This window comes from Choloepus didactylus, chromosome 7 (assembly GCF_015220235.1).
Source record: "Choloepus didactylus isolate mChoDid1 chromosome 7, mChoDid1.pri, whole genome shotgun sequence".
In the NCBI taxonomy this organism is placed as follows: domain Eukaryota; kingdom Metazoa; phylum Chordata; class Mammalia; order Pilosa; family Megalonychidae; genus Choloepus; species Choloepus didactylus.
The window spans coordinates 22,148,516-22,162,862 of record NC_051313.1 but is presented as its reverse complement, the minus strand read 5'-3'; the positions used below and the strand labels follow the sequence as shown (position 1 = coordinate 22,162,862).

The 14,347-nt window shown below is 41.5% G+C and overlaps 1 protein-coding gene across 2 annotated transcripts; it reads left to right on the top strand.

Moving 5' to 3' along the window:
• Window positions 1–7,765: 7,765 nt before the first annotated feature.
• CENPW (centromere protein W) lies at window positions 7,766–14,112 on the top strand. 2 transcript variants are annotated; one of them, XM_037843893.1, is made up of 3 exons: window positions 7,766–8,067; window positions 12,204–12,317; window positions 13,967–14,112. In XM_037843893.1, exons 1-3 carry the CDS (start codon window positions 7,942–7,944, stop codon window positions 13,991–13,993), a joined length of 267 nt encoding a protein of 88 aa, XP_037699821.1. In that variant the 5' UTR covers window positions 7,766–7,941; the 3' UTR covers window positions 13,994–14,112. The 2 variants fall into 2 exon arrangements, with proteins under 2 accessions (XP_037699821.1, XP_037699822.1); XM_037843894.1 differs by lacking the exon at window positions 13,967–14,112 and having other exon boundaries at window positions 12,244–12,321.
• The last annotated feature ends 235 nt before the right edge of the window (window positions 14,113–14,347 follow it).

Sequence of the window (14,347 nt, the reverse complement as noted above, 5' to 3'; positions counted from 1 at the left end):
GGCTGGTTAATAAACCAGAAGACTGGTTTATTAAATCATCAGTCAACTGGCTACAGCTGTGATTGATTACATTCAACAAAGGGTGTGTCTTCCACAATGAGAGAATGCAATCAGCTGGATTTTATCCAATCAGTTGAAGACTTTTAAGTGAGACAGATAGAGGACCTTCACTTCTTCTTCTGCTAACCAGTGAAGTGTTTCCTGAGGAGTCCATCGAAGTTGCCAGTTTGTTCCTGAGGAGTTCATCAAACATCTTTATTAGAGTTGCCAGTTTGCTGCCTGCCCTATGGAATTTGGACTCGTGTATACCCACAGTTACATGAGACACTTTTATAAAATCATATATTTATAGATATCTCTCGTTGATTCTGTTTCCCAAGAGAACCCTAACTAATACACTGGCTGAATGTGGTAAAGTGTCACAGGTGCATTGTCCAATCCAGTTATAGGGCAGGTAGGGCCAGCCATTCCTCCCGCAGGTCCAGAGCCATCCCTTTGGGATGGATAAGCTGTGTGGCTAATGTTAACATTTTGCCACTGAAAATAGCTAGTCTTTCATAGGTGGATGGTCATACCAAGAGTTCAGGAGGCAGCCAGCCCATTTCTTTATATCCTTCAGTACTCTCCATACAAACTTGTTCCACTTTATCTAAGGTTACAGCCTCAGCAGTGAGCTATCCTAAACCATCATGTACTGAATACACAAATATAGGCCAGGACTTATTAATTTGCTCCTGGGCCAGGGAATATATGTAAGAATAAGATTCAGTCTTGGAGGGAAAAATATTCAGCAATGCCGACAAAGGGAAGAAGTCTTTCCACACTTGCCGTTGGTGAGTGTCTTGCCACATCAGGATGGCATCCCAAGTCATCTGGTTGGCAGGAGAGACGGTCCACGGGAGGCTGGTGGCACTGGATGATGACAATTCAGTGCATACCCAGCACTGAGACCTGTTATGTTGGACGTTACTGCAGATACCCACTGTATAAATGTGTTTCCTACAGTGCTATGGGCAAAAAGAAAGATGATTATGGGGTACAATAAGAGGCAAATCTTGGTAGTCTAACAATATATAAGCTACATTTCCATCAGTGGCAAACAGTGTCCTGGATGAGGGGGCATTATAAGAGGGCCTAAAATACCATATCTTTTCCCCTTGGGGTTGTGAAGGACCCCCAGGGGTTGCATCCATGGTTAACCTAGGCATAATAAGAGTCCATAATGCCATGCATATAGTACCTTGAGGTATAGGGGCCCCTGACTTAACAACGTATATAACCTTTGGCATTTTTTGAATAGATTGTGGTCTAATATTTAGGTTTTGAGTGATCCTGAACCCCCATGGGCTTAGGACACCCGGCCATTGAGGACGCATTGGCCAAGACTAGGGCCAGTGAACCTTATTTTCCCCAATTTCTAGTGCTTGTGGCATAGGCAAGAGTAAATTGTTACCCGCTGTGGTTGTAAGGTTTCTGGTCCCTTTACATGAATTTGCAAAGCTTGCATGGGCCCAGCCATTACCATCTTGACTGGAGCAGGGGCAGCCACTCTAGGCCTGGAGTTGATACTGATTAGTGTTGAGTACAGTTGTCGAGTCCATCGCTGCAGGGAATTTTTATCATCCTTCAAGTGTTCTCTCAATCAACCATGCCACAGTGGGTTTGTAGGGCAGGCGGAATGTCCAGAGGACATCATGTTCAGCGGCCCAGGCTTGGGTTAGCTGCCTGGTAAACAGGGTCCCTTATCACTGTCCACATGTGTGGGGACCCCAAAGGAAGCACTCATTTTTTCTAGGCGATATGGTGTAGCCCGTTGGTTGGCCTTGCCCACTGGGAAGGCCAGCAGCAGTCCTGTAGCTGTATCTACAGTGATGAAGGCATATTTTGCCCCTTTGGACAGAGGAAGGGGGCCAATATAGTCTACTTGCCACCAAGTGACAGGGATCTGGTCTCAGCCAATGTGCCCAACTCAGTGAGAAAGCATTTTGGCCCATTGCAGTGAGCAGGAGGGGCAAGTGTCCACTACTTCTTTTAATTGGTGTCTGGTGATGGGTAGTTGAAACTGCTACACCAGCCTCCACAGGGTCTGCTATCCTTGGTGCTCTGCCTTCCAATGCAACCACTCAGCAGCTTCATGTGTTGTTGTTGCTAGCCTGTGGATTTTTGCTGTGGCATCAGCTTCTATGCTACTTGGTGTTCCGGTTTGCTAATGTTGCCCTTTTGCAAAACACCAGAAATGGATTGGCTTTTATAAAGGGGGTTTATTTTGTTACAAAGTTACATTCTTAAGGCCATAAAGTGTCCAAGATAAGGCATCAATAGGGTACCTTCATTGAACGGTGGCCATTGGCATCCGGAAAACCTCTGTTAGCTCAGAAGGCACATGGCTGGCATCTGCTTGCTCCCAGATTGCATTTCAAAATGGCTTTCTCCAAAATGTTGGGGCATTCTGTCCTCTCTTAGCTGCAGCTCCTCTTCAAAATGTGAGTCTCAGTTGCTCTGGCAGTAAGCTCCTTCTGTCTGAGCTTTTATAGGGCTTCAGTGAACTAATCAAGGCCCACACTAAATGGGCAGGGTCACACCTCCATGGAAATTATCTAATCAGAGTTATCACCTATAGTTGGGTGGGTCACATCTCTATGGAAACAACCCAATCCAAAGGTTCCAACCTAATCAACACTAATACGTCTGCCCCCACAAGATTGCATCAAAGAACATGGTGTTTTGGGGTACATAATACATCCAAACTTGCACATTCTATAATCAATAGTCATCCTCCAGTTCCCATTGGGGTTTTTAACCAGCCAAATGGGGCTATTGAAGGGACTATGAGTGGGGACAATGATGCCCACTCTTTCTAGCTCCTTTATAGTGCCAGTGATCTCTTATGGCCTCCAGGTAGCTCATACTGGCACACTGCTGTTGTGTGCCTGGGAGGAGGCACCTTCACTGGTGACCATTTAGTATCGTCCCTGAGAACAGCTTTGACTACTCAACATCGGAGGCAAAACTCCCCGTGGTAGTTTGCAAGGTAATATTCTGCAAAATGTCAATTCCTAGTATACACTCTGGAATAGGGGATATATATGCTTTATAAGTTTAAGGGGGCAGTCGCCCAATTTGCATTACTACCTGTCTCTGTGTTGCTTTAATTCCTTGGCCCCCCCATGTGGCAATGGTTAATGTGGGGCCTCTGGTTCATGGTCTTTTTCCATATATTAGGGTACATTTGGCTCCAGTGTCTAATAGAGCCAAAACTCTATGCTCATTGGTCAGGGACCAGAAAATAGTTCTATGTGTGGCCTCTGATCCCCACTGTCCCTATGAATTGTTCTAGCTTGGGGATCTTGGCCCCACCCCTAATCTAGGGGGAAGAGAGCCTCCCAGACCTCTTCAGCTGGAGGAGCAGAAGGCTCCTTACGAGGCATAGGCCGGTGTTCATAGATTTTGTAGCTAGAAATAGTATCCTCTTCCAAAGTTCTAACCTCTGGCTTAGTAAACTGTTGCTCCTTAGGTAACCTACTCCATAGCTTAATTAACACTGCATTTGTTTGCCCATCAATTTCTTCTGTTTTTGTCCTGGCAGCCACCAAGTCTGCTCACGTTTGTCTACATGACACCCAGTTTGGGCCATCCTGCCCCCTGTGGACATGATTGGTAGCTCTAACTCCAGCTTTGTGTCACATCAGGTGGTCTGGTTCTCCTAGTCGGGCAATTACCCAGGCCACTTCAGACAAAGGCCTTCCTATTAGGGGAGTGAGAGTTGTCATTAATGTTTCATACCATTGATTAGGAGCAGTTTGCAGAATTGTCCCACACAGCCCTACAGTGAAGGGTACCTTATCTGGCCCAAAGGCGCCTGGCACATATATTGAGAGCTTCATTCCCAGCCCACATGGTACATCTTGGAGCTCATTTATAGTACTCCACTGAGGGGGCAAGTGGGATAAGTTTCCTTCATTAGGCCAGATTTCTTTACATTGGTGTATGAGCCAATCAAGTAGTGAATGTGTTTCCATGCTGGGGGCTAGTGCATACATGCACTGGCATAGAGAGGGGTGGGTGGTGAGTGAGGATAGTTTACTCATCTCATGCCCAGAGAGCAGGGTGCCATCAGCACCATCATCCCACAGCCGTAGTAGCCAATTTGCTAAGGGTTCCCTAAGTTTTTGTTTATATTGATTCCCAATATCTCTTAATTCAGCTTCAGAAAAGTCCCATGTTATAATGAGCACATTTTTCTCAGTAGGTGCAACAGGGCTGCCTTAGCAGCACCCTCCCTCTCTCTTCCTGCCTCACTAGGAATTGTGACATGCTCTGATTTGACTTTGCCTCAGAACAGAGGATGAACAATCTTGCAGTCCTTCTCTTGGTCCCACTCTGATGGTGGGTCATCCTCATGTGAGGAAAAATCCACCAGATCCCATATTTTAGGATCCCAATCAGGGGAGGGTAAAATGAGCCTGACTTGGGCCTTACGCAGTTTCCACCCTTTCGCTCTAGCATAGTGACAGGCTAAAGTTTCTAGGTCTCTGTCTACTCACTTTAATCTTTCATTCAAAGCATCCATTAATTCTACTTGGGTCAACCTCATGTCTCTCTCTAACTTCAATTCCTCTTCCAAATGGCACACTGCAGCTTTAGCTTTTAAAGCGTCTTCCATGCCTGCATGCACAGCCTCTAACAATAGCCAGCCTATTGTGGTGGCAGCCTGATGACACTTTTTCTCTTCTGAAGTCCCAATAATCCAATGGCCTGCTGCAGGATGGCTATTAGTCTGGCCAGAGAGGTGCATACACTGCCATACTCTCTCGGCGGGCCCCATTCAACTAGGAGGATAGCCACCCCTCCCCAAATAGATGTCTCAGGCCACCCCAGTATCCCCCCCCCCCCCCCCCCGGGGGACTTCTCCTTTCCTTCCCCAAGTTCATGTCATCAGTGTCTGGGATTTCTTTAATCTCTGGGCTGGCAGCTCACCAATTGTCACAGCCCAAGTGGGCCTTTGCTGCCGAGGGACCAAAGAAGACACTGGGCACATTCAAAGGCATGAACTTTTTATTCAGGGCTTACTTACAAGGAAAAATGGAAGTTGGTCACATTGCCTGGATTCAGGAGATGCTCTGAATGGATTCAGGAGCTGCTCTGAATGGTGGCAGGTTCAGAGCTCAGTGTGAGGATACTCCACCCTTTGGGGGTGCTGAATAAGCTGGTTATAAGTGCTTGACGTTCCAATGGGTATGAGAGCATAAGGTGGGAGCAGGGGTCTTGCAGTGTAGGGAGGGATTGATTGTAATCAACAGGGAGGAGGGGAGGATTATAGATTATCTTGTAGATAACAGTATCTCAGGGAGTTTCAGTGAGGAGGTAGTTGTAGATAACATTTCCTGATTTTACAAGGAGAATAGGTAAAACCTTAACTGACCTAGGTCATGCAAACTGCTGTGTGCAGTCTTCAGGGCAGCTGGGGAAGGCCCTGGGCCCAGGGTTCCCATAGTCCTTAGGGGGAGGGTGCTGGGACCTAGGGCACAAATGGAGCAGTGAGTCCTAGATGGACAATCATCCATGTCCCAGAAGTGTTACTAAGCAAGGGCTTGCTGTCCAAGGTACACAGAGGCCAATACCATGACATCATGATCTTGACAAAATAAAGTTTTATTGCAAGGTTGATCAGCAAGCAGACAGGAGGCAAGGCTCAAATCTATCTCCTTGATCTGAGAACTAAGGGGATTTATGGGAATGAGAGAGGGGAGGTAGGGACAGAAGTGGAGATGTTTGACTTGGCATAGTCCAATTGGTTAACTATCGAGTTGTCCATAAGCTGTAGAGTGGACTTTAGATTAGATCTTCCTTATGGAAGGACATCTTGCATTTGCTTGGCTTCTGATGTCTCCTTGTCCTAGTAATCTGGTTCCAAGGGAGGTAATCTTTGTTCTTCATGTCTCAAAGTTCATCTAAAGGACAAGAGTCTGTGTTTCCATACATGTTTAAGTTATGGAACTTGCTGTTAAGCTTTGCTGCCTGCAAAACCACCTCAGAAGAAAAGGTCACAGGAAAAGGAAGTCATGACAAATCAGTTTTAGCCTGCCCATGGTTTCAGAAGGACAGACCGAGTACATGGGTGTCAATGGAGACTGGTGGCTAGACGTGGTGTTAAGAGCATGCAGAAGGTTTCTGCAGGTTTCTAATTTCTTAGTGAAGCAATGTCACCGAGAGTGGGCTGGACAGGGAGCGTTAGGAGGTTTCAGGAAAGAAGAAAAGGTATAACATGCCTATTTAGGAGAAGGGAGAATCAGTAGACAGAGGTAATATCAAAGGATTGCAGCCAGTACTGAGTGCCCACTTGAGTGGTCTTGAATTTAAATTGAGACCAGATATCCTGTCTAGGTGTTTTTCTTAAGCCAAGATCAGTGCACAGATGCAAGCCTAGAATGGATTGCGATTTTTATTTAAATAGGGTTGGGATTTTCTGAGTATGAGTAAGAAAGAGAATAGCTAGAGAGTTGAGGAGAAATTCAAGGCAATGATTATAAAGATGAAAAATGTTCTAAAGGTGGAAGGGTAAGGAGTGGAGAGATGGTAGGAGGCAGGCAGGACAGAAAGATAAGTCAGTGATTCTACTAGCATCTAAGAATTGTTGGGGTTTGAGATACTGGAGAGAGTGCATTCAAAAGCTAGGAAGTGGGGTCAAAAAGTGAAATAATTGAAATTTATATTAATTAAAGAATATAGAGAGGATATGGCTTTTATGACGACACAGTCTATGAACAGGAGAGTGAATGGCTGATAGGGTGGTAGACAAGATCATGGGCAGAGAGGTCTTGGAAATAGGAGGCCAGGGAAGTGCAAGGATCTTGAAAATCTTGAAATCACAAAGAATTAACAGGACTAGCATTAGAGGCAAGGACAATTAGAATCCCTGTGGAATCCAAAGAGTGGTTCCCAGACCAGCAGCCTCATCACCAGAGAACTTGTTAGAAATGCAATCTCTCAAGCCTCACCTAGGCCTAGTGAATCAGAAACTCTGCAAACTGTTTTAACAAGCACTCCGTGTGATTCTAATGCAAATTAAAGTTTGAGAACTACTTGTGTGGTAACACAGAAGGTAGAGAAGTTAATTACTTAGAGAAATAGCAAAGGCTTCAATGAGTTAGCATTCAAACTACACCTGTAAGATAATGCAAGGTTAAATGAGAGAGACCTTAAAATGAATGGGAACAGCAATTGCCAAGAAAAGCTAGAATCATGAAAAGGCCTTCGGTAGGAATAAAGGAAATTAAGTAAAAGTGTCAAGTGTTAGCTGTTAATATCATAAAGTCATGCCTTGCTAGGAAGGCATTGTTTTTTTAGGAATCCTAAGAAAACATTATAAACGTTTTTCTATTCACCTACTTTAAAAATGTTATTTATTTTAAACAACAAAATAAAACCCTTAAACAGAATTTGAAGACTACAACAACTTTATCACTTCACACTCCGCTGACAACACAACGGTTCATCTGCTTTTTAGTCCACGGTATTAAGCTCAGTGTGGAATGAGATCTCCGGGAGCAAGCGTTGCTGTTCTTGCAGAACAACCTTCTCCACAATTTCCCAACATCTCTAGGGAACAGAGGTGAAATAGTTCCACAGAGCGCGGATAACACTGCGCAGAATCAATTAAAGGCTCCTCCAAATGACGTGGCCGAACGCCTGGGGCCCGCCCACCGTAGGCGTTTCCAACCTACAGCCCGGCGTTTCCGGGGCGGGGCTTGTGCGGGCTGACGTCACTGCCGAGCGACCGGTGCGCTCTGTTGGCGGCAGATTCAAAGGTTGGAGCTGGGGTTTTGGGGCTTGAAGTAGTCTCGGAGTGGCCGGGTAGTTTTGGCTGCTTCGGCGGGCGTGATTTCGTGCGCTGTGCGGGGGAATCTCGGAAGCCACGACAGCTGGTGCCTGAGGGAGAGGATGGCTCTCTCGACCACAGTCCCTCGGAGGAAGCAGATAAAGCGGAGAGCTCCTCGCGGCTTCCTAAAGCGCGTCTTCAAGCGGCAGAAGCCTCAGCTTCGTCTGGAGACGAGGGGCGACCTACTGGTGAGATTCCGTCCTTCCTCGGGTTGAGGGGTGGGGCAGAGGGAGGTATGGGAAATAAATCCCAGCCTCAATCAACGTACGCCTCTATGTGAGGTATTTCCAGCAATGATTATGTAGGTTTGCCCCAGCCTGGCGTGTCAGTTCCTGACGCTTAGGTGTTCCGGGCACCACTGAAATGTAGATATCCAGACCTTTTTTAAGGAAGACTTTTTTTTTAAGGGAATCACATCGACTTAAGGAGAAAACTCAGCTAAGTTCCCGCTTCTGATTTTTGTATTTCGCTGTTCAAGAACACGGTTTGGCACTGTGCTTCGTTGTTACTCGCGAAGGGTATGAAAAAAATGATCTTTTAAAAACAGGCTCTAGAATTCAGCCTGGGTCATTTAAATTTAGTTATTGTAAATGCATTACTGACATCATGTCTTTTAAGCGCCTCCTTCCCTCCTCTTTTTGTGTTATTAACGAGATGTATTTCCTGTACTTTAGGCTACTTAATAAAGAATCCTGTTCTGAAAGTTTATTTGTAAGTAGAATACTTTCAACTGTGAATTCCTTTTCCTAAACAGATGGTAAAGCACGTATTATTCGAGTTTTCAGGCCAGATCACTAAAGCCTGTTTATTTGACTCATAACGTAACGGAAGCAAAATGCTCACTACAAGTAGCCCCAACCAAACCACTGTTCAAAAATATTTCTCTCTTTAAATAAATTCAGAATTTGTGTTTTGAATGCCTGGAACACATATCTATCTAGAAGAATGAGCACTACTTCTCTAGGTTTAAACCATAGGTGGCACCTCCTGTGGCTTGTCACTAGAGGTCCTTGAGTCAAAGAGTCCTTAAAAGCGAACATCTAATTTCCAGGAAGTCAAGCTAAGGAATGATAGGTAACAAGAGCATACTGCATGGAGACAGTCCTGGGAATGCATCATTCAAGCTGTTCTCAAGATGCACGGTTTTTTCCACTTCCGTTTTTCTCTATAGCCTCCCTGAATTCTCCACTGCCTCCGATCTGTTGCTTCCTTGCAGGGTTTCTATCTTTGCTAGGCTTCTATAAAACTGCCTCCGCTTTCCCTATATTTAGGGAAACACTTTTTTTTTTTTCCCTGTAAAAGTAGTACTTCTAATATCTCCTGCCCTCCTTTTTCTTTCTTTAGCTGTTGTAAGGGAGGCACCTGCTGCTTTGTTCACCCCTATGGTAGTAATAAGAGGTGGCACAGATGAATTGGATTACAATGTAATTCATCTGCAAAACATTTAGTTAGTTTATTCTGGGCTTTCACTGTGGTTGGGGTTCTAATGGAGGAGGAGGAGGAAATGTGCTTGATCAAGGATATCCAGGAGACTAGCAACTGTTTCAGATGGTTGGCAGAAATTTCTCAAGGAGTCCACTTCTTTCCACATCCACCCCATTCTGCCCCAAAGGGGTCCATGGGCAGATGGGCTTCACAGTGTGGTGGGATCCAGTGGTACAGAAAAGAAGGGGTGGTGAAATTCCAAGCAGTTGCAGACGCTCTTTTGGTCATGAGCTATTCTCAGGTGGTATGCTTTGTGCTTTGGCTTTGATTAGACAGTTATCTTTCATTGTCCTGATGTGGTTTTTTTGTTTGTTTGTTTGTTTGTTTGTTTTTTTGCTTATGGTTTTCTCCTTGCCATTGACATTTCATAATCTTACCCAGCAGATGTTCCATATCATCTATGAAGCTTTCTACAATTAAGGCAGTCTGTTATGATCTCTTCTTTTTGTTGTAGAGTATACATCATGCAATTTAAGTGTTGGGACTCTTAACACTGTTTTTTAGGACTTTCATGTGTTGGTGGTGTCTCCCAGTGTGGTATGCCTCTTCTTGAGGAGAAGGAACCATATATTGTACTCCTTTTGTATCTCCCACTATCTTTAATACTAAGCTATTTTTATGCTGTCCTTTGTTCATATTTCTTCTGCCTGAGCATGTCCTCTACTCCATTTGGCAAACTCCAGTTCTTTCAAAATCCAGTTCAAATGCCAATTCTTCATATTCTTAGAAAAGATCAACTTTGTCTTCCTCTCTATCATCTGTTGTCACACATTTGTTTTTTTCTTTCTTTATGGTGTTTGATTCTCCCACTAGACTGTAAACTAATTGGGAACTTTTTGTGTTCCTAGTGTTTACTATAAAATCATGCACATTTTGAGGGTTCAATTAATGTTGGAAGTTAGCATGGTATTTATATGTGGAATGATTGTTGTCATGTACCTTACTCATAATTTCTCATTTTGCTCAAAATTACTGATTTTATTCGTAATTTATTCGGTTATTTTATTGTTATTTTACACTGGCTTTTTGTTTAGTTTGTTTTATGCCTTAATTTGGTTATTTGATATTGTATGTGTGTATTCTCAGGACCAGTACCTGTGACACCTGCTAAATCTAAATAAATTGTTCTGCTTTCTTGTGGTGCGGTTAGCTTTTAGATTATCACAGAAGGATGCCTTTCAATATCTGGGTGCTAGTGGTTTATGTAAAATTCAGAAGTGCTATGACAAAGGGAGGAAGAAACCAGGCTGGCCCAATCATTAGTCAGCTGAGACTGTCAAGAGGAAAATATGGTGTGGCTATTTCTTTGTAAATTATCTTTTGATTTACCTTTCAAGGAAGCTAATATTTTTCAAAGTAAATCATTGATGGAATGTCTATCTTTTCCTGGTTTGAAGCTGTTCTAGTTTGCTAATGCTGCGGAATACAAAACACCAGAGATGGATAGGCTTTTATAAAAAGGGGGTTTATTTGGCTACACAGTTACAGTCTTAAGGCCATAAAGTGTCCAAGGTAAACACATCAGTAATCAGGTACCTTCACTGGAGGATGGCAAATGGCGTCCGGAAAACCTCTGTTAGCTGGGAAGGCACATGGCTGGCGTCTGCTCCAAAGTTCTGGTTTCAAAATGGCTTCTCCCAGGACATTCCTCTCTAGCAAGCTTGCTCCTCTTCAAATAACATCACTCACAGCTGCACTGCGTCCAGTCTCTTTGAGTCAGCATGTTTTATATGGCTCCACTGATCAAGACCCACCCTGAATGGGTGGGGTCACGCCTCCATGGGAGTAACCCACCAAAGTCACCACCCACAGCTGGGTGGGGCACATTCCAAGCAAATCTAACCAGCACCAAGAAGAAAGACCACAAAGATAATGGCATTTGGGGGACACAATACATTCAAACCGGCACAGAAGCCTACCTTAATGCCTTCAACTTTGTTTTTGTTATGACCATTTTTCTTTAAAACTTAGTGCATTTGAGTGGCACCACACTGTTTAAATTCAGAGCAGTGGATTGTTTTGAAAAATTCTGTGACATCTAAAAGAGTAATAATTTGTTTCAGTAATCCATGGACCATCTATTTTGAAATAATTATAGACTCACAGGAAGTTGCAAAAATAGCACACAGTTTCTGTATGCTCTTCATCCAGCTTCACACAATAATAACATTTTATGTAACTACAGTCCTTTGTAGGCTTTTATATTTTGTACTCTCTGCTTATATTAACTATTCTAAATAATTTTTTTAAAAAGAGCCATAAAGGTTATTAATAGTAGGTATGATTATTTTATTATAGTTATCAGATGACAAGTAACTTGACCTTTGAACATACACTCTTCAATTATCAGACTTTTAAAAGTTCAATTATTAACATGTTTTTGAAAGGTATTTCAAGTTTAATATCTTGTTAAAAAGTTTTCTTAGACCTTGGTTATAGAAAGAGATAATTGACTTGAAATATAGCTGTTGATGTGTTTTGATTTTACATTTTCAGAAAATTTTAAATTATATTGTAAATTTAAATTTATTTGGAATCTGAAGCAGGAATACTTGTTTTGACATACAGTGATGCTGTGCTATTTGTTATTGTCTGGCCTTTGGTATGCTTTACATAGCCTTTTTTCTTATATTGCAGTAACTAAGTCTCTTGGTCTGGAATCTTGCTGGACCTATATTAATCCAAATTTTATGTAGCTTTTAATAGAACAGTTAAGTGTGTTATTCACGATAGTAAATAGTACAATAATAAATTTGGGGACCTCTAATTTTTAAGAGTCATTATTTCAAAACATCAGTGTTTAAGGTTTACAACTCCTTTTGAATTTTCTCTTTTAAAGGTACACCTGAATTGTTTACTGTTTCTTCACCGATTAGCAGAAGAGTCTAGGAAAAATGCATGTGAGAATAAATGTGGAGCCATTAAAAAGGAGCATGTCCTGGCTGCAGCAAAGGTGAAATCTGAATTTCTTTTCTTGAGTGAGAATTAACTTCAAAAATAACATCTGGTTCATCCCCTCTGCCTGATTTGAATTCCTTATTCAGCTTGGTTGACTGAATTGATTCACCTTGGCTTTTCATGTTAATGGGTTTTAATTTCAGAGTTAGATTTTTTTCCCTATGTGTATATTATGGATTTCTGATGGGAAGATTAATGGCCACTGCTTTTTCATCACTTAGGGGAAAATTAACTTTTGAATTTGAATCTGTAGGATTGTTAGGAGACTATATATAAAACAAAGGTTTATCACCTTGAAATTTATCAGAATTTACTTTTTGATTATTTTAAATTTTCCTAATTAGTTATTTGATTTTCTAACTTTGTGTTGAGATTTGGGTTACTTATGAATCAAATCTCTTATGTAAGCAGAGAAGATTGCTTCTTACTGGTGTTGCTGTGCAATATAATGTATGATGACCAGGACAGAGTTTTCCCAATGTGTTCCTGACAACATTGATTCCAAGAGATGTCAATAGATGTCCCACCATGAAAAGCTTCTGCAGTCAGATAAGTGTAGGTAACCTGACATATTATAGCTCCATTTTTAAGAGTCACAAAATATATTACTGTAAGAGGTTATGAGAGATATAGTAGTTATGAAACTTGAACTTTATTTAACTCGGCTTTTTGTAAATATATTTCAGTACATAGTCTACTCAGCATTTAGTAAATTATTTGAGTACATAATACTTTCTTTTTGTAGTACCCATATTATCCTTAGAATAGAGAAGTACTTGCCTAAGGTATAGACCTATTTGGTGGTCTCTGAGGAAGCCTAGAAATGTATGTGCCATGAATTTTTTAGAGGCTTCATATTCTCTTGAAAGTATAAATATTCCAACAAGTTTCTAGACTACTAAGGTCCATGTAAATATTTTTCTCCAGGTAAAGTGAGACTTAGGAGCTAGAAGAGAGAGGCAGAAAGAGTTTTAAATTTAGGGTTGGTTGGTTGGTTTTCAATTAATAAACTGTAAGTGTCTTTACTAAAGTAGTAAAGTTCGTTAAAAATTTTTGGAGATGCCCTGGTTTAATGCTCCGAGCCTTTTTATAACTAAAGATCTCCTTTTGTTTTATTTCATCCATGGGCTATATGTTTTGAAAATTGTAAACCTAACAAGCTGTTCAGCTTAAGATGACCAGTCTTGGTCTCCAAATTGATATAATTCCAGCCAAAATATAACAAATTTCATGTTATAGTGAATTTGCTTTGCTATAGAGTTATTAAATGACAGATTTATAATAAGCTTTTTGAGTTTTGGAATGTTCTTTAACCTCCTGGATCACTAAGTTGTTTATAAACCTCAACTTAGAGCCATTAGTTTGGACCCTTTCGGTTTACAATTGAAGAAATTAATGTCTAGGGGTGACTATAAAACCAGATTTTGAGAATCTAGGCATGTTTTGCATTCATTGAGAACCAGACTATTTTAGAGAACTCTAAGATCATTAATAAGGCAAAAGACTCCCTAATCACCTTGCAAATTGAATTTTATAATTTCATAGCTTTGCGTATTATGTGCATAGGACTATTTAACCTTTTGTTTAGGAATTATTCTTGATTTGCCATAAATATAATATGAATCTTCTTTTTACCCATCGCAGGTAACTCTAAAGAAGAGCAGAGGTTAGAAGCCAGCGAACACGTTCATGAAAACCATATGACGCATTATTTTAGGTGGTAATAGGTGTGAGAGCACTTTTCGCATGTATCTTAATTTTGTGGATTATTAAAATAATATTAACTGGTTGAGGGTTGTGTGTATCTGTATAATTTTTACTGGTATTGAAATATTTCCAGTAAATAGATAGGACTATTTAAACATTGAGTAATTATGTTTTATTCATTTCAAGGGGTCTTTATTTCACTTTTGCTTCCATTTTGTGGCTATTGCAGATGTTTTCCATATCAAAAGTGAAAGCTAGTTACATTAAATAGCTTAAAGAGCTGTATTTCTTAGAATTAAATTTTTACGTAATTAAACT

What these genes read in the sequence shown, in the direction of transcription:
- CENPW (XM_037843893.1), top strand. Translation starts at nt 7,942, where the DNA reads ATGGCTCTCTCGACCACAGTCCCTCGGAGGAAGCAGATAAAGCGGAGA. An exon ending in AGACGAGGGGCGACCTACTG is followed by an intron (nt 8,068 to 12,203) that starts GTGAGATTCCGT and finishes TCTCTTTTAAAG; the next exon opens with GTACACCTGAATTGTTTACT. An exon ending in ATGTCCTGGCTGCAGCAAAG is followed by an intron (nt 12,318 to 13,966) that starts GTGAAATCTGAA and finishes TACCCATCGCAG; the next exon opens with GTAACTCTAAAGAAGAGCAG.